At 45.2% G+C, this 20142-nt stretch overlaps 1 protein-coding gene across 2 annotated transcripts in view; it reads right to left on the bottom strand.

Moving 5' to 3' along the window:
* Window positions 1–1099: 1099 nt before the first annotated feature.
* The window catches only part of ALK (ALK receptor tyrosine kinase), a 646243-nt gene continuing 627200 nt past the window's right edge, over window positions 1100–20142 (bottom strand). For both annotated transcript variants that reach the window (XM_033125413.1, XM_033125412.1), the window contains 9 exons: window positions 19774–19864; window positions 19595–19659; window positions 18105–18234; window positions 14817–14914; window positions 10980–11072; window positions 8868–8969; window positions 5184–5318; window positions 4406–4496; window positions 1100–2130 (listed from right to left, as the gene is read on the bottom strand). In XM_033125413.1, the coding sequence (XP_032981304.1) occupies window positions 1444–2130; window positions 4406–4496; window positions 5184–5318; window positions 8868–8969; window positions 10980–11072; window positions 14817–14914; window positions 18105–18234; window positions 19595–19659; window positions 19774–19864 (1492 nt within the window). In that variant the 3' untranslated portion in view covers window positions 1100–1443. The remainder of the gene's footprint in view (window positions 2131–4405; window positions 4497–5183; window positions 5319–8867; window positions 8970–10979; window positions 11073–14816; window positions 14915–18104; window positions 18235–19594; window positions 19660–19773; window positions 19865–20142) is intronic.

Raw genomic sequence — 20142 nt, 5'->3', positions numbered from 1 at the left:
AGCAAGTAAGAAAAGATGCTTTCCTCCCAAGAGCGATGCTTTGGCACAGCTACTACCAGGAAAAAAACTGGACAAGAGCATGGAGGAGAAGCAGAGAGAAGGAATGAAATGAAAACTTACACAGTGAAACATTATTACATAAGTATGTGTGTAAAATTTAATAGGTCCCCCAATTTCTTTCCATGAAATAAATTCTGTCTGTGAAAACCAACTTCAGAACTCCTACAATAACGTCACTGTCAAATCAGCACTCCAGATGTTCCTAATTCTTTTACTCATTGCCCCAGAGGAAAGATTCTTTGTTTTTAATTTGCATTTGATAGCTATAGAAATTATGCTATGTATATTTCAGCAAAGCTGTACTCCCATGTATGCTAGGATCACATGATTAAGGGAGAGAAAATGCAGGTGAACACTGGAAGGCAGGATACTGCATTAGTACCTCTCATTAGGACCACTGGAGGGCCTGGTATTCCAACGACCCATCTAGTGCTACAGGTAGAAACGTCAACTTGGTGACTTTCGTGATTGAAACTGTTAGAAGGTTTTGGCCTATTGACACTTACACTCATGTAGGGATATGTTTCTATGCTTTGATGGATCCCTGCTGCTTCAAATTGTTGTTTTTAAATGATCAGACTTAATTTTAATTCGTGGACAGTTATAAAAGAAGTAATTAGTAATTTAAATCTCGAGTGTTCGATCCAGTAGGAAACCTCACACTCAGTTGTTCACTTTTAGTAGGAAGGTTTTCTTAAGGCATGAGGCATATTAATAGAATGCTTTTGAATCTCTGGTTCTGGCTTGGGGTTGTATCGTACTCAAAGCACTTGGAATGTTTGCATTTCATTTAGATGAGTATATACACATTTTCTCTGTACTACCATCACTAGTCATTACATATTTAGGATCGTCGGGGAATCAGCACAATCGAAAGCAGCTAAATGTCATCTAACGTGGCATTGCAGTTAGTTGTCTATGGATTTTCTTTTCCAAGTAAAGAATGTCCTTCCCCATGCTGACTCATTGCAAATAGCTCCTTTATTTCTGTTCCCTGTCCCCTCAAGTGGTCCAGGTCCACAGCAACAAGGTAAGGAAACGTCAGGAGCCGCTAATTCTGACCGTATTGAAGCAGAGCACACAGGGTTGGAAGGAAACATGAGGACGCGGGCATCAACCATGCACAAAACCGTAGGCAGCGCCACCCGGGCTTCGTATTCTCGCTGGTCTTTGTGATATTTTCTTCTTTTGAAAGAATAGGAGGAACCCATGCTCAAAACCTTTCGAAAGCACTTTGAAAATACAGCTTCTTATGTGGCACATCAAAACAAGTTGGCACAAGATGAAAAGTGACATTTGGTCTCTGGGGTGTGGAGGAGCCATTACCTGTCCCCCCTTCATGGGCTCAGGATTCCCAAGAAAGAGAAATGAGTGCTGATGAGCTCAGGGCCCAGGCTGGTTTTTCAGAACGGTGTCCTCATAATGCCCAGTTCCAGGCGCAGTGGTGGCCTCTAAAGGTAAGCCCTGCTGCTGGTAGCCGTAGTTGACGTTTCCACATGGGAAGTGACGCAGCCGGAACAGAGGCACTTCCTTCATGTTGGCCGTTAGTGAAGATGGTTCTAGGAGCAGAGAGGCCCCTGGGAGTCGGCCCGTTGCAACGTTAGATGGGACAGTACAGCTTCCTTCACGTCCCAGGCTTCCCCTCTCGTGTTGTTCCTTCTTTGCTGGAAGATTGTTCTTTTTGGGGGGTTTCTCTGTAAACCAGGAGCCATAAGTTGGGTTCCATAGGCTGGTTGGTTTATTTCTGGACCCCTGGACTTTGTGCAGCTCTGATGGCAGGTTGGACTGAGAGAATGCCATGTTAACATGTCCCCCTTCCGTGGCTGGCCCTCTGGTGACTCGAACAGAGACCTCTGCGGCTGCTGGTTTCTTCACGGCTTTGCCAGAGGAAGCAGAAGGCAGAGGGGGCGGGGCCGCTGGGCCCTGCCCACCCTCCCGTTTAGCTGGTGGAGGAGAGACTAGGAGAGGAGGCATTCCCTCAGGGTCCTTGGGCCTCACGGGCACTTTCTCTTCCTCTTCCACGAGTGGGCCATATTCTATTGGCAAAGCAGTGTTGATCACATCTGGATCCTATAGGTAGGAGAAATGAATGGATTAAAACTGAATCAGACGAAACAATGTGGGATCTGGAAGATACCTGAGCGAAAATCTCACCCAAACTTAATTTACAGAGGAGGAAACCATTCCGTGTCTATTGGGAATATATTCATTTATAGGCAGCAGGGAATAAGAAATGAATGGGAAATCCTCCTCGTCCTTGAAGAGCTTAGAAGAGATGCTCTGGAGTAGGCGTGTGTACTGGGTCCTAGGAAGCACCCAACTGCCTGGGGCAGGGGCCAGGGGCCAGGAAAAGCTTTGCAGAGACGACTGTTGGGCCAGTCTTAAAAGGCCAGAGAACTTTTAAAAAAATTGTAAATTAGTTAAAAAATTTATTCCACTCTGTTCCCAATGAAATCTTTCCAACTAAAAAGGAAACTCTGGCTTCAGATGTGTATGTGTGTGCGATGGGGGCAAGGGGGTGGGAAGGGAGAAGAGGAGAGAGACACACACGTACCGTGTTGGTTTACAAGGCGTATTTCTTGTTCTCTTCCTAGTTGCCTCCTGTGTTTCTTATATTTGGATGAGCTACACGTAATCACAACTTTTTCTACGTTATATCATCATATATGGTATCTGCATGTGCAGATACCATAATGCAGTGGTTCTGTAACTAGTTTGGATATGATGACGCCCTTCGTAAGACCCAGGAAATACTGAAGTGCTGGGAGGAAGACCATTTACAAAACCAACTTTGTGCTCAATCACAGCCACAGATTGTAATATAGAAAAGCAAAAGCAGTTGCCAGAGATTTGAGGAAAATTTGTGGGGGGAAACTTAAACTTGGCGAAATTTAATTCTTTAATATTTTATGCAAATTGGGAAAACCATTACTGCCATTCAACAGAAAAGTACTTTGGTCCAGCATTCATCAATAAAGAGTTTAATAATAAAAAATAACTACCTTCTGATTCTCTTTTATATTTCAGTTCCTTCCCTGTTAATTATTAGTGTCTCTAGTGAGTCCTTCAAAATGTGCTTCTGTAGAACCACCTGCTTTTAGGAGGGATGGTATATTCTTTGAAAAAAATTACTCCAAAGTATATCTATTTAAGTGGGTAAATTCCATTAATATTACAACATAGTGACCTAAAGTGTCATTGAACATCAAGTTCTCTGAAACAACCCCAAATAACGTGATAAATGAAGTCCGTCCAGATAAATGCCAGTCCACCCACTTCTGAGCTGACAGGACCTGAAAGGGTAGAATCGTGAGGCTAGGAAATGACTATAGTTTGAAAATGTATTATGTCGTTTGTCACAACTCAGATGAGGGAATTTAGAGAGGCAGTGGTTTATTGTCTGACTTCTAAAATATTCTCCAGAATTATGTGTCCTAGCAGAAGGAGCACGGAGTGAGAGGGAAAGAAAGCAGATATGGTGGAGAGGAGATAACTGGAATGACAGCCCCTGGGGGACAGAGGGCAGCTTTGAAGGGGAGGTGGTAGGAATGGTGTGGGTGCAGAGACAGGGAGCACACTCAGGGGAGTCTCATTTGATAGCCTCTCCATTCTTGAGGAGTTAGGAGGCATAGTCGTCTGCGAAAATGGCGGAGAAAGGGAAACTTTAGAGTGATTCCTGAAGCAAAAGGGAGCGGGATCTGCACTGGGACCAGAGGGAATGCTGGGAAACCATGTGGCTTGGACAACCTCTCCAAGCCCCAACTCCTCATGTGGAAAGTGGGGATATTTTGTGTACCTCGATGAGGACAAAATGAAATACATGGAAAATGATGTGTGTATTGCAGATGCTATACGAGTGCTGTTTGATGATGATAAAATGTCTTCAGATCACTCTGACCTTGCCTTTCATCCCTCTAACACATATCAATGGACATACAATAATCAAATTATTATATACCGCTAATTACTTCATGTTACCTTCTCTGTAGCCAGGCTCCAAACTCTTGGGGAGCAGCTGTTTACCATGCTTCTTTGACACTCCAGTTTTGTCTAATAAAACGTTAGGTGTCCAGTAGGGATTTAGTTAATACCTGTGAATTGAATTGATGCCCTAATATGCTTGAGTGTCAGTGTGTTGTGCTGGTGAAGAAAGTGGCAGTTACTGGTATTTGTTTACAAAACATGGAAACAGAGGAACCATTTTACTTCATAGATAATTAATGTTCATTCTCATGATCATAACTCGTATCTTCTGGCTGTTTTACCTTTTATTTCACATTTTGGTATTTGCAATCTGTAAGACCTTTCTATGTAAATGCTTATCAAGAGGAAAACATGTTTATACCTGGGTGCAGTATTCAATCCTCTCCAAAATTATGGCAAAGTTGGGTCTGTCTTCAGGCTGATGTTGCCAGCATTGGGTCATGATCCTATATCTAAGAGAAGAATAAGCACATTAATTAACATCAAGAGAAAGGAGGATGAAAAATACATTTTTTTCCCCCAGCACTTCTCAAATGGGACCATCGTGGCACTGAGTTTGAGGGTGGCAACTCATCTAGGTCCCATGTGATTGGCATATGCTGCCCTCTGCTGATGGGCCAAGCACTTGTGCCAAGTGTCAGGGTATTATAACACCAAAGCTCATGAAAACAGCCATCCTGGTGTTTCCATTAAATGTGGCTCCTCTCATTCCATTCCCGAATGAAAGTTATCTCTGGGGTGGGATAGTCTATATTGCCCATCTGCCTTGCTTGTGGGAGGCAGGTGAGGGATGCCAGACAGGACAGCAGAAACGCAGGGAAAGGAAATATTTCAAGGAGACTGAAGACAATGCTGTGGAGGCCGGGACACAAATTCCTCGGAGGTGCTTGCGGAGGGTGAGCCTGGTGAGTCCATTGCCTCCAGTCAGACCAAGGCCACCATTATGGGTGTGACATTATCGCTTTTGGGGCCAGAAGACTAAGCTGTCTCCCTGGAATCACAGACATATGCCTGTGTTGGGGCATATTAAATGAGGTCAGCCATCTGCCCTGCCATCTTACAAAAGCACATGTGGCTGCAGATATTGTTTGAAAAGGAGTGCTTAGTAACTTGTAGAAATGTTCCTAAAAAAGTCGTACACAGGCCCAGGGCAGTTCTTAGGCGGGTCCATCCGTCCTCCGCTGGTCACGAACTCCAGAACTTCCTGGTTGCTTTTGCTAGGGTATGGCATATATCCAAGAGAAAAGATTTCCCACAGCAGCACTCCAAAGGACCTGTGCACAGGACAGGAGAGATGGATGTGGATGCACATATACACACGTGTGCACACACATGGACACATACATATACACATATAGACACACACACACAGACACACACAGATGTAAAATTTTAATTTTTTTATTACACATTTTCCCCAATAGCAAATTCTTCGTATGGAGAAAAATTAAAGAATGAGAAAGCACATGCAATGCTCCATAAAAAGCTAACCACTGTTAGCATGTTATTTTTTTGTTCTAGTCAAATTACTTAGATTTTTTTTTTTTTTTCATAATTGTAGTTATAGTCAATATGCAATTTTGAACCTTGATTGTTTTTTTTTTTTTTTTCAAATTCCTTTATGGCATAAACATGTTCCATGCTAATACATTTTATAAATAGAATTTGAAATGGCTATAAAACATTTCACTGAGTAGTTGTGCCATAATTTGCCGTATCATTTCCATATTGTTTTCAATTTTTAAAATATTTGAAATACTGTGATGAACATCTATGTGCGTTTTCCAAAAAGGGCGATTTGCTTAGGATAAATTCCCCAAATTTACAATTAGGATAACCTCGTAAAATCCAGGGTAACTCTAATGAAATTACTACATAAAAAGAATATGAACACTGAAAAATTCTTAACACATACTGTCCACTTGACTTCCAAATGTGTCATTCTGATCATCAATCAACATTGCATAAAAAGGCATCAGAGAACTTTCAACCAACACCGAGTACCCTTTCAGCACCCAGACCATCTCCATTCTTTCCAGTTCAGTGATACCACCAATTCATCTATTTGCTCAAGCTGCAAATTCGGCATTGCCCTTGATCTCACTCTTTCCCACATTTCTCAATCCACATCCAACTTGCACCAGGCCTGGTAACTACTCTTAAGACAGAACTTGAATCTGACCACTTTTAATGGCTTCCACTGCCACCACCAAGCCTAGCCCCTCTCATCCCATATCTAGAAATTGTAGTATTTTCCTAATTGGTTTCCCAGCTTCACCTGCCCCACTCAAGTCTATTTTCAATTTCAGTGAGTGATTTCTCTTTTTGATTTATCTTTTTTAAAAAAAAGCACAGTGTCACATTCTTGCTTCCAACCCTTCAGAGGCATTTCATGATGCTCAGAATAAAATCCACACTCCCTAATCTGGGTCCTAAGACCCTCCGTGTTCTGCCCCTGCCTGCCCCTGCCTGCCCCTTCCATCTCAACTACCACTGGCCCCTGTGTTCCCTTAGCTCCAGCCATGAAGACTTGTTTTCATTCCTCAAACAAACTAGTCTTGTTCCTGCCACTGGCCTTTTACACTTGACTTTCCCTCAGCTTGGAAAGCCTTTCTGTCGGATCTTTCCATGGTGTGCCTATCTGTCATTCAGGTGTTGGACTTTCCCCTCCTGCGTGGACCCTTCCCCCACCATCAGTACTAAAACAGCACCCCTCCTCTGGCACCTCCACCCCACACTCTTAATCCTTTTTTGCCTCGATAGCACTTCTTAGTATCTGAAGTTATGTGATTATTATTATTTTTTAAAGCACTTTATGAAACAATCTCAACTTGAAAAATGAAAAGCAATAAAATAGATATGTATCTAGATGTTAATATTTTGCCTTATTAGTGTCAGTTCTCCCTCTCCTTTTGAAGAAATAAAATAGATACAAGTAAGCCCCGCCCTCCATCCTTTCCTCCTCTCTGCCTCCCCTCCACCGAAGTTAGAATGTATCCTTCCCATGTACCTTTTCACACTTTTTTACAATGTGTGAAAGCAGAAACAATAATCTATTTTATAGACTTAAGTTTCTCATTGTAAAATTATACATAAATGATATCCTACTCCTTTTTGGAACTTGCTGTTTTCCCCCCACTAAATATTGTTTTTGAGATTTATCCATGTTGATACATGTAGGTTTGGTGTGTTCTTTATACTGCTGAATAGTTTCCAATGATATAAGTAAGCCACAGTTGATTTTTCTGTCCCCTACTTAGGACACAGTTTGGTGGTTTTGGCTTTTTTTCTCTATTGCAAATACTGTTGCAAATGAAAATCCCGGTCCGACTCTATTTGTGTCATCCTCTCTAACATAGAAACTTAGAAGTAGAATGGTTGGGTCACAGGATAGCATGTGCTCAGAGCAATCACTTAATTACCTAAATTACTCTCCGTACCTGGATATAAGGTAGGTTGGTAGTGCTCCAATGTTGGTGCCCTTCGGAATCGCCTGGAGGGCTTGTTAAAACACAGAGTGCTGGGCCCACCTCCTTTGTTTCCTTAGCCTGAGGTGGGGGCTGAGAATTTGTTCCTAACAAGTTCCCAGGTGATGCTGATGCTATTGATTCATGGACCACACTTCGAGATCCACTGGGTCAGGATCGGCCAAAGTTAAAAACAACTACCTATGACCCCGCAACCCCACTTCTGGGTATACGCATATATCCAAAGAAATGAATCAGTATTTCAAAGATATAGCTGCACCCCTATGTTCGTCGCAGCATTATTCACAATAGCCAATGTATGGAAATTACCTAAGCGTTCATCAGTGCATGAATGGCTAAAGAAAAGGTGGTATGTACAAATGTAGATCCTTTTGATTAATTAATAAAATTATTAATAATCAGCTGCCTAGATTAATATATATGAATACATACATACTAATATACACATATATTATTACCTATATTAATACACGTGTGTATATATAACCATATACACCACCTTTTCCTTATCTATTCATTCATATATATGTATATATGTATACATACAGAATGGATATTATTCAGCCTTAAAAAAAAAAAAAGGAAATCCTGCCATTTTTGACAACGTGGATGAAACTGGAGGACATTATACTAAGTGAAATCAGCCAGACACAGAAATATACTGCATGATGTCATTATACGTGGAATCATAGAAGCAGAGAGCAGAATGGTGGGGCTGGGGGGCAGGGAAGTGAGGAGACGTTGGTCAAGGAGTACAAAGTTTCAGTTATGCGGGGCGATTAAGTTCCGGGGAGCTAATGCACAGACAGTGTTCCCCAAACTTATTTTGAGCTGTAGAAAGGGCCTCATCACCATTACCACCACCAGTACTTTTGTGCTGATGAATATTTCCTTTTCTCCTTTTTTCTGTTAATGTGGAGAATTTCATTGCTCAGTTTTCTAACCTTAACTCAATGTTGCATTCCTGGAATAAACCCAACTTCGTTGATATGTGAAAAAAATATTACTTGCTCCTCTCAATGTGTCCCCCACCCCAGGCAGCAGCATCGCGTCACCTGGGAACTTGTAAGAAATGCAGATTCTCAGCCCGACCTCAGACCTTCTGAATCATAAACGCTCAGCGTAGGGTCCATAAATATGTGTTTTAACAAGCTTTCTGATGATTCAGACGTCTGCCACTGTTGGAGAGCCCCTGTTATGTAGGTATGTTGATGCTTCCCCTCGGGCCCTTCCCCTAACACAGGGCCTCCTGACAGTGTGGGATCATTTGGCCCAGGAGCACCACCTTACGGCCTACAGTGAGACCAGGAGGGGGAGAGCAGCAGAAAGACTCACCACGTGTCTGTTTTAGATGTAAATATTCCTTCCATGAAGGCCTCAGGGGGCATCCATTTCACTGGCAGCATTGCACAGCCTCCCTTTCGGTAGTAGCTCGCTCTGTGGGAGAGGAGAGGAAAACCAAACTTGGTTCCAGAGATGGCTCTGAGCAGAAGCTCCAGGCAACTTGAGAAAGTGGCAGCAAGATCTACCCATTAAATTACTGAAATTAACAAGGGTTCTGTGGTTCAGGAGGAGAGCAGGGGAACACAGATTATCTGGTTAAGAACTTGGGTGTCATTTAATCAGAGACAAAACAGCCCAGTAGAGGCATAAAAGAAAAGATCTATGCAATGACCAAAATACCCACTAGAGGATGGTGAGATTTCCCTGTTGGGTTTGTTTATTGTAACTCACAATGAATAACATTACTCCAGCCTTATAAGTGCAGCCTGTTCCTGATGATCCACGGTAATGCAAAATCCAAAATGGGAGCACTGAGAGCTGGGCTTGTGTTTTATTCACTTTCACTCCTCCATGACACTCATACAGCATTTAGTTCAATATAGGCACTCAACAAATAACAAATGACATCACTGACAAAAACTAATAAATTAACTCATACCTTTGAAGCCAGCTCCACCCCTAGCCTCTGTTCTCCTACCAGAGTGTGCTACAGGAGGCAGCTTCCCACCAGCTGCCTCGATTAATTAATTACTTCAACAAACATGTACTGAGTATTTAGAATGTATCAGGTTCTCTGCCATGTCGTGAGGACATAAATAAGTCATAGTCACACTCTTCCAAGGATAGGGTTTAGTGGAAGAAACAGACGTGTGAACACCTGTAGTACAGAGCAGCACATAAAATGATGCAGGCATGAATGAAGCTGAGTGACAGGTGAAGAACTGATCTGTTCTCGAGGTGGGGGGAGTACAGGAAATGTTTTGTAGAGGGAACTGGTAGAGCTAAGGGGTCAAGAAGCTCTCCTGGAAGACCATTCCTGACAACTGAAATTGTTCAGGGCTTGTGGGAACAGTGGGTAAGTGGATAAGTTGGGGTGGTGAAGCCTAGAGTTGGGGAGCTGTCAGAGCTGAGGATGGAGAGGAAGGGCCCGATCGCCCAGGGCTTGCTCAGTCATGCTGCAACTCTTGTATCGCCAAGCACAGGCCTTCCTGGAGTATTCTGAGAAAGGAGGGGATGGAATGCCGAGACTCTGGGTAGTAAAAGAAAATGAAGTGCAGCAAACCAAGGTATAAGGTGGAGCACAGCAGTGGATGACTGTGCTAACAACATGACTGACTCATAATCTTCCACATGCTGCTACCCTGTGGTAACAGTATGTCATCAGCATTCTCAACCCCTGAAGATTCTTACCTGTTCTGATGGAGGCCTTCCGGGGTCTCCCTTACTCTCCAAAGAGTGAAAGCTCTACATGATCACCCCACTCTAGACAGGGACCACCCTCCTCTGGATTAGGGAAGGTGTCATTAGTGGCCAGGCAAATGAGTGACTTGCTCCATGATGTAAATAATGAGACAAAGAAGAAATGTGAGAGAAAGTGCAATGGAAGTATTTTTTTAATCTGTTTCATTTTTCAAATGTGACATTGAAAATGTTGCAGGGAAAAAGAAATGAAGCTGAGTTAAGTACCTATGGGCTTTGAACTATATTCCGGGTCTCCTGGTATGGGCAAAGATGACCAAGGAGCTGGGCCCAGTATCCCATCAGTTCTGGGGTGCTCTTGCCTGACATGGTGGAAGCTAAGATCATTTAGAATTTCTGAGTATTGAGGAGAAGGGTGAAGTAAATTAAAGGTTCCTTAGAAACTTTTTCTATGTCACGTATCCAAGTTATTCTGTGTCTCAGAATATGCTAGGATTAGAGAGTTGGATCCATAGAGACACCCTAATTAAGAACTTGGTGTCAATCATGGCAGGCAGTGTGATCCTAGAATTAATTAGACCATCCAGTATGGGCACTAATTAAGGTTTTCCCATATCCTGAAAAGAAACTTAATGAAACTTTAGGTGGCAAGTTGACAAGGTGCCAGAGATGATTTAGGGCACAAGCAGCCACGTCCCTTTCTCTTGGGATGGGCTTTGATGGGTGATGGCGGTCTTTACTCACCTGTAGATGTCTCGGGCCATTCCAAAGTCTCCAATCTTGGCTACTCTTCCAGGGCCTGGACAGGTCAAGAGGCAGTTCCTGGCAGCAATGTCCCTGGGAAGAAAAAAATGAGAAAATGCATTTCCTTATTTTACCTCTGGGAACGTAAATGTCTAATATTCATCACTAGATTTTTACCTCCAATCTGAAGTTCAAATAGTTACCTCGTCTGCTCTATCTTTCTCTTGCTGCATTATACTTCAGTATGAATGAAAGAACTATGCCAATTCTCGGAACTCAGAACTAACAGGGAAATGGGAAATGATTAGGGAGATGATTGGAAATGTTTAATAGGATAATAACATGAAAATAACTATAATAGAAACTAGAATTTATTGACCTTTTACTGTGTACTAAGTATTGTTCTAAGTGCTTCGTATCTAATTCTCACAACAATCCTATAAGATACAAGGTGCTATTATTGTCCTCATTTTACTGAAAAAAATGAAGCTAAAAGCAAATACTAGAGAGACGGAAGAAATGCCATTTGTCCTTAAGCTATTGTTTCGTGCAGATCGCTCATTGATTTCAGCCAGCTGTTTGAAGGCATCTTCTGAAACAGCGTGACTTCCATGATATCAAATTCAAGTAGGTTAAGGTATTCCCAAATATTTATAGTTTTCTTTTTTATTAAAGCCATTATGGTTGTTAACATCCATGATTTTATCTAAAGCCTTTGCTAAGCTGTCTGTATCATAGCTAAGAGGGAGAAGAATCACATCTTTCAAGTTACAAAGCTATCTTATTTGTCCTGTTGTGCTCCAGATGGCCTACTTGCCTGGAGCGTGCCTAGAAGGCATGAGCCGAAGCTTTCCAAGACTCATCAGCTTGTACTCATTGCCTGCTTACCCCTTCTTGACATGCTTGTGGAAATGAAGGGTGCAGCCAGAAGAAGTCTGAAGTGGTCTCTAATGATATTTAAGTCCAGGACAGAAAAACAAAAAAGTAGTACTTGGGGAACCACAGGTGGTGTTTTCATATTTTTGAACTGGTTTCATAAAGGTTCTGATCTTTGGTCGAGAAGGACATGGAAAATAAACAACAGGATAGTGTTAAAAAAAGAGGACCTGGGTGGGGGCCCATGGCTTAGGATGCCAGACAATGGGCTGGGAAGGGATATGGACGTTATTAATGCCACTGACCTGATCCAGAAGGCGTACATTGAATTTTGAGGAGTGATAGTGCATAAAACGCCCTAATAAAACTACAGAAGCATAATATGTACGACATGACATCAAACAGAAGAAAAATAGTGGCATATATAGCTACTACTTCTCAAGAGAAATACAGCAAAGTAGACCAGGAACAATATTTATGCCTCCAGAAAGGTCTTTATGCCAATGTGCATGGAATGGTTGTTTAAAAAAATGGTCTTGGATTTAATGGCAAGAAAATAGATGTGATGTCATAGAACACACCGAGAACTGGTAGAATGATGCATAATTCTTGAAATGGCGATAAACCATGACCAAGGGAAACAGAGATAGTAGACAAATGGGAGTGTGAGATCTGGGGAGGGAGTGCCGCTCTGAATTCCAGAGGTGTGTACTTGCATGGGAGCCTGTGAGTGGTGAGGTAGAAAAGCGGTGGGGGAGAGAGAGCATGAGAGGTGATACAGACATGGGAGTGTGCCATAGACCTCCGAGCCAGTTAGAAGGTGCCAAAGATGCTTTCCTAATACCAGTTACCCCAGAAGAAAAGCTTGGACTGGGATGGTCAATATCTGCTACAGGTCACCTTTTTGCTTATAAAGCAGATCATTTGATACATTCTTGATTTGATCTTTGATGATTTCATTCCTCAAAAAAGGACCAAAGGACAAACAAATGATGACTCTGGGATCTCCTTCTGACCTTGAGTAACTATTCACAGGCATGGAAGTGATAGGAATCTTGTGAGAATGTGATCCTGTTATCTTATTATTTCTAATAACAGAGCACTGGATATGGCCCAATGTATCCTGGCTCGAGGGAAGCAGATTTCAAAACGTCAGAGGAAAGATGGATGTGATCCCTCAGCCAGAGAATCTGTATGCTCGGTGACTGACGAGGGGCGGAGATGAAAAAGCAGGAACGATCTCAGGGAGAAGCAAAGGGAGACATCTGAAGTCACCAAGGTGGTGATTGCACAGGTTGCTCTCAGATGAGTCCAGACTTAAAGGACACAGGCAAAGATGGAAAGATGGCTGTCACCAAGGATGAATTCCAAAAAGAGTAGAATCTCGTAATGTCCGAGCAACAATTTAGCCCAGAGCTAAGATGTATGGAAAATTCTGGGCACAACAGAAATGGCAAGAACACCACCAGCAGGGCTGTCCTGTGCTTTGAAGCAGAGGATGTGGCTTTGGATGAGAATATATAGGACTGGTCCCAGCTCCTTTTTTGCCTTTGCTATTTCTATCAAGAAAAAAAAAATCATCCACAAGTTGGAAAGGTTTAGAATCAAGAGGAAGAGCTGAAGACCAAATGATGAAGTGACAGTAAAAGGATAAGCTACTGCAAGAATTTATCGCCTTGCTTTTTCCCCCCTCCTTCTCCCACTCTGGTTCAAGCCGTTGTTTCTCAGTCTAGTTGTGTAGGACACAGCTCCCTGGCCCATGCTGGTATTATGAGCTTTGTGCTACCCCAGCCAAGGCAGTTGGTCGCCAGTTCTCGCTCATTGCCGGCCACTCGGTAGCCCATGGTGCTACGCCAAGCTCTGGCTGCTCACAGCAGCCCAGCTCCAGGGAGAGCTGTTCACAATCTTAGCTGTAGAGGGCGCAGCTCACTGGCCCATGTGGGAATCGAACCGGCGACCTTGGCATTAAGAGCATGGCACTCCAACCACCTGAGCCACCAGGCTGGCCCTATTGCCTTGTTTTGGGAAAGGCTTTGGGAACCTGGGCAAGTGTACTTCTTGATCTTTAATTTCCCCATTTTTGTTAGGGAGAAAGCATAGCTTCCTATCTGTTACATGCGTGTCTATGTCTAACCTCATGCAGCATCTCTCATTTTCTACTTTGTACTTACTGTCATTATTAGGAATATGCCTTATACTCTTTGAAGGTGTGAACTAATAAAAATTGTTAGTTCACCAGATTGTTATTTACTAAATTAGAGGGAAATCATCAGGAAGAGCTTTGCAAAGAGCTTAACAATCTATTTGACTTTTCAGATTTCAGAGTAAAGCTGTCAGATGAGAAAGTCATCAATTATCCACATGGAACGACATCTGTAATCTGTGATGTCTGTAGCATTACATGTGGATTTGAAGTCCTAGTCCAAACACCGTCTAAACACAAGGGTCATATACAGTAGAAGAAATGAAGTGTAGGAATAGATAAAATCATCATTATGCTCATTTCAGAGTATTTTAGAAAAAAATTAATTTACTCAACAAACATTTCTTGTGCCTCACTGTATGCCATGGATACGAAGAAGAATAAAACAGGGTCCTTGCCTTCGAACTACCCATAGTCAAATATGTGAAAATATGAACTCCTTTAACTTCCCTTAAGGAGCTCAGCTTTCTAGACGGAGGAACGTTAAAGTGTTATAGGACTTGAACGTTTCATTGCAAGATACAAGCAGTGGTCCCCACAGGAGGCCAAACACGGCTCATCGAAGTCTCCAGAGCTGGTGTGGACATTTTGACACCCATTTTACAAAGGAAGACCTGACAGAACCAGTAGTCGTCTTAAAGACAAACTGGATCATCCAAACACATTGGGAGAGAGCCCCACCATTATCCTCTGAAGGGGGCGCTGAGACACAAGAGGGAAGCATACAGAAGGAGGAGGCAACAGGCATGTTGACTCACCGGTGGATGAAGTGATTTTCCTCTAAGTACTGGCAGCCACAGGCGATGTCCTGAGCCACGTGCAAAAGGTCCAGCATGGTCAGCGAGGAGGGCTGATTCTGTGGGGAGACAGAGCGATCCACTGACGTGCAGCTCTTGGGAGAGAGAAGATCTGAAACACTAGTTTCCAGTGCAGGGAGGCCAAACCCTGACACGCTTTGCTGTCCCCCTGGAGTCCGGGCTCTAGTTCCCCATTAGAAATCACCTGGCGGCTTTAAGCCAATACAGATGCTTGGGCCTCAGCCCAGACCCGTGAATCAATCTCCCCAGGAGGGTGCAGCGTTTGTATGTTTCACAGTGCCCCAGGTGAGTAAGTGGGCAGCGAGGGCTGGGAACCGCAAAGTACAGGAACCCAGGATGGCCACCTGTCCTTCCCCCTATTCATTCATCCACACATTCTTCCACCTCAATCTTCATCCACATTTGAATCCCCCAAGCTTATGAACAAGCCTGTCAGAAAATCATGGGGATAATGTTTTTAAAATCCTCTAAATGTTTGAAAATATTTTTAAATATTAATTTTCTTGAAGAAGATCCAGACTTAATATGGATTGATAAAGAAAAGCTGTGGGGAAATGCTGGGCAACCGAAGAGTGATTTCAAGCTATTCTGAACGACAGACGTCGTCCCACGGCTGGGGTGCAGTCCGTCTCCACCTGGACAGCCTGTTGAGACCCTGGAAGCCTTTTTTTAAGGCTACATCCTGTCTTAGTGTCACTTTGAATTCTGAAATCCCCGAAGTCTGCAGCAGCATGTCGTCATGATGTGACATATTTGTTGTTCTGTGTTGATTTTACCATGTCCCCAAGGCAGGGACTTCAGCGTCCACGTCCACAGCATCCCGCACTATGTCTGACACACTGTAGTGGTTCAATGAAGGTTGGGGGGTTGGTTGGTTGAGTACAGCTGAACTACGATTTACCCAGATAATGGCTTTCTCTGCCACAGATCAGGGCCTCCCCAGGAATCGTTGGAGCCATAGTGTGGGTCTGGGGAGGCAGAGAGAACTCGTGCTTCTCTAGGGCATGCTTCAGTTCTGGAAGAGACAACTTAGGAGGGGACTATTCTTTGCCCGTGGCATCAGGCAGGGTCTTATGTTCATTAGAGCAAGTCCAAGTACAGGATCTCTTCGATGCAGTATCCTGTGTAGTTGGTAGGGAAGAGAAGGTTATCTCTATATTAAAGATGGGAAGGCTGAGGGCTCAGAGAGGCAAAATGACTCACTCCAGTTCACACAGCCAAAAAAGGGTGGAGCCCAAACTGCCCTGAGGTGGGCTTTAAGGATCTGTTAGGGGAGGCAGAATTCTAGCAGTTAAAATTGAGCTCTTCAGGAGAGCATGTCAGAGAAGGGACTTGAGTCTGTGAACACAGAGCCCAGAGCCCAGGTGAATGAACAATTCTGCACACAAGTGCAGGGAGCAGCTTATTTCAAAGGTCAGTCAAGCTGACCTGGACTTCATTCCTGCTTGTCCCTCATTGGCTGTGTGACCTGGGGCTAACTGCTCTGCCACTCTGCAAGCTCCAGTGTCCTCATCTGTGAAGGGGGCATGACACTACAGCCTCACTGAATTGTTACGAGGGTCTAGAGAGGCACAGAGTGAATCCTTCTTAAAGGGATCTGCAGTCATCGATGGCGTTGAGGTGTGGAGGGCCGTGGGGGTCTCGGGAAGTGGTCCATGTGTTTGGTTTCTCCAGAGGCCTTGTTAGGGTCAGAAGTACCGGGCACTGTGACCGAAAGAGTCCCCATTTCCTGGGAAAAAGAACAATAATCTATTTCTGAGGGGAATATTCATCCATCTTGCTGTAGTATTAGAAATATCTTTTCTCTCCCCAGGAAAATGTTTTCTGTTCCCACCAAAGGAGGACCTGCTCTGGGCTTCCCCTGAGTGTCTCTGTGCCCGTCACTCAGGATGCGAGGGCCCTTGATGTCTCAAATGCCCCACGAACCTGCCGCGATGCAGGGACTAAAGCTACCCAGGCATTAACCTGTGTGCCAGGTTTATCTGGGTTCCCTGTCTGTGGGTGCTCAGAGCAAATGAACTGTTCCACTAACCACGCTGCACAGAAGCAGGTAGTTTGCAGCCCGTGGAGTGTGTGTGAGTGGGGTGCCAGGGGAGGTGTGGGCGTTGTGGCAAAACTGATACTTCAATGAGCTATGCAGAGCGTAGCCAGGGTGGCCAGTGCCATTTGCGTGCATCCTGGGCAAAGAAGGAGTTGGAATCGGGTCCCCTCAGCCCCTCTGTCCGCGACCCCTCACCCGAGTGTGGCACTTCCTTTGGCAACCAGACATTCCTCAGGCCCGTCGTGCTTGTGGATGCATTCTGTCCAGTACTCAGAGAGGCTTTGTCCATTGTTTCCCAAAGCGGGCTTGTGGGATGGAATTCGGTCAAACAGGTGTGGGAATTCCTGGGTTCAATAGGTTCTTTGTCACAGGAGTTACCAGTGACGTTGCTCTACACTGGTGTGTACTGAGGCCCAATGAGGGAGCCTGCTGTGGCTCTGGGATTTGTTTGACCACAGAATCCTTTCAAACGTGTGTGAGTGTGAAGCATCTCAGGGCACTGAGCAGTGACAGGAGTAGGCGGCTGGACTCTGGGTCCCCCCAGGGTGCTGCGTTATATAATTTAGAAACTCCTCTGAGATGTTCCAGTGCAGGCCTCACACTTCACACTGCAGATCCTGAGCTTAGAGTGAGCGTCTGTCCTAAGCCACATGGTTGTCTCCTGGCTAAGCAGGGCTGGGATGTGGCTGGCATTCCTGGATTCCTAGGTCTTTTCAGTCTCGCCAGCATTAGCCCCTTGACCTTAGCACACGTGCAGCACCTTCCGAAATACGTCAGCACTTTATTTGGATAGTAAAACTACAAGGTCAGGAAGGTGCCATTGAGAGAGAACAGTGGGCTCAGAACGGTGGGGTGGACTGAGCTGCCCCAGGTCGGCTGATTGACTTAGTACCTGGCTGGCATGAACGTCCCTCTCTGTGCTTGTCCCTAGTTTGGTATTCCATAGTCAGCAGGCCCTGGAAAGGGACTCAGGCAGGAGAATCCATTGCACAGGCTTGCTTGCATGAGCTCACAGGGCCATGGTCCACCTTTTGTCCACTCTCTCCTGGCCACGCCCAGATCCCAGCCCAGGGCCTAACTCCTTTGATGCCATGGGCGAGTTGCTTCCCAGGCTGCCCATTCTTGCTTCTTCCACCCCTGGCTCTGCTCCCTGGCACAAGCACTAGGGCAAGGGGGTTCTCACTCACCGGGCGAGGGCGGGTCTCCCGGAGGAAGGACTTGAGGTCTCCTCCCGCCATGAGCTCCAGCAGGATAAATCGGGGCAGGGCTTGCAGACTCACCCCAATACAGCGCACGATGTTCTGGTGGTTGAATTTGCTGCGGAGCAGAGGGCAGTAACCAAATTTCACTGAGCTGAGTCTGGGAAAATCTTGTAAGTGGGGGAAGCAGGATACAGAGCTATGTTTTCAGCAGCCACATTATGTAAATGCATTCTGTAAATGTGGGGGGCAGGGGTTCAATGCTGAGCCTAAGCCAAGACCTATCTCATCACTGAGCAGGTAGAAGAATCAGAGGGCAGGCCTGGCAGGAGCTCAGTCTGCACAAGAGTATTTGGTTGGAGGTGGGAGGATGTCGCACAGGCACCTGGGGGAGAAAGTGGGTGGGGGGACGGGAGAGCGTGGTGTGTCCTTCTGGGAGACTGGTGCATGGACTGCTTGCTAGGATTTGTGTATGAGTCCCCCAGGGCAGGACTTAGGCAGAAGCTGGAGGAACTGCTTCCACAAGGGACTGTGTGAGACCTGCCAGGTGACTTCATGTGAAAGAGACCGAGGAAGAGGGGCATGTGGATTTGGGTTTTCTTGTTAAAGTGAACCTACGAGGACACACAGGCCAGCGGGGCCAAGGAACTCCACACAGGCACACACACACGCGTGCAAAGTTGACAGAGTATGTGACTAGAGACTGAAATATAATGATGCTTAGTTATTCCCAAGTAGTAAGACTGAGTGATTTGGCTCTCCATAGAAGCTTGTATTTTCCAAGTTTTATTCAATAATCATGTGTTACATGTGTCATCAGATAAGTTATTTTTAAAGCAAGGTACCAAGCCCACGGTCCTCCCGTGGCTCCAGGGCCCACGAGCACATCACACCCTGTGCTGCCTTCATTCCCTCTGCCACTTCCACCAAAGGGAGAGCCCAGGCCGCCCCGACTTGTCAGGATGTTTGAGGCTCCCCAGTGCAACAGGAGCCCGTGAACCCAGCCAGATCTCAAGGTCAAACCCTTTCGTCCTCCTTAAAGTGATCTCTCAGAGTGCCAGACATCGAGATTCCTAGTTGGGGACCCCAGAGCCACACGTTGAAGGATGCAGGCCAGCTGTGTGGACCCGCGTGGGGTGGCCTTCCATCACATTTTCTTTACATGAGACCTGAGAGCTGGGATTGGTGAAAGGCCTGGCAGAAGAATTACCTGGTGGGAGGTGATATCTTCCACTGTCAAAACCTAACATGCTCTATTTCTGAAGACGGGAAAGGAATGAGTGGATGACACAGGGACGCTGGCTGAAGGCAGAGTGATAGCAATTAGACTATTAGACCACAGAGATGTGTTTTTCTGAGTCAACCATCTGGAGCTTTCTACTCTGGTAAGACGTGCTAAGAATCTGGGGCAGTCTCCTGTTGGCGAGGGAGAGGCATGTCTCTTAGAAACATCTCCGTGTGGGGAGGTGTGACAGTACCTGATGATCAGGGCTTCCATGAGGAAATCCAGTTCGTCCTGTTCGGAACACACCTCAGGCAGCGTCTGGGCGCAGGAGGGGAGAAGGCCGTGAGCAGCAGGAGTGAGAGGCAGTCAGCGGAGAGCATGGTCAGCAGAGCCCGCTGGCCAAGGCCAGGCCCTTGAGGGAGCCCCTCTTACCTTCACAGCTACTTGCAGGGGGCTCGGATCGTTGGGCGTTCCAGACACCTGACCTTCGTACACCTCCCCAAATGCGCCATGGCCCAGACCCCTGTGCAAAGGAGAAGGGAAGATGAGGCAGAGGCAAGCGGGCTAGGAGAGAGAGGCCGGGGTGCATTTAGTGGGTGCCCACGAGAGGGGCATGCACACGCTCGCGTCACACGCTTAACCTGGCTTTCCTACACAATCACGGGCCTCCATTGCTTTATCTGAACACCGGCAAGAGGTGCTCCAACTGGGGATTCAAGACAGTTTTTGAACATTTCTTCAGTGAAGACTTGAGTCTCCGATATTTGCCAGGGACAGAGAGGTGAATAAGACCTGGCCCTT

This window comes from Rhinolophus ferrumequinum, chromosome 13 (genome assembly GCF_004115265.2).
Source record: "Rhinolophus ferrumequinum isolate MPI-CBG mRhiFer1 chromosome 13, mRhiFer1_v1.p, whole genome shotgun sequence".
In the NCBI taxonomy this organism is placed as follows: domain Eukaryota; kingdom Metazoa; phylum Chordata; class Mammalia; order Chiroptera; family Rhinolophidae; genus Rhinolophus; species Rhinolophus ferrumequinum.
The sequence above is the reverse complement of the archived record's forward strand: the minus strand, read 5'-3'. Positions and strand labels throughout refer to the sequence as shown.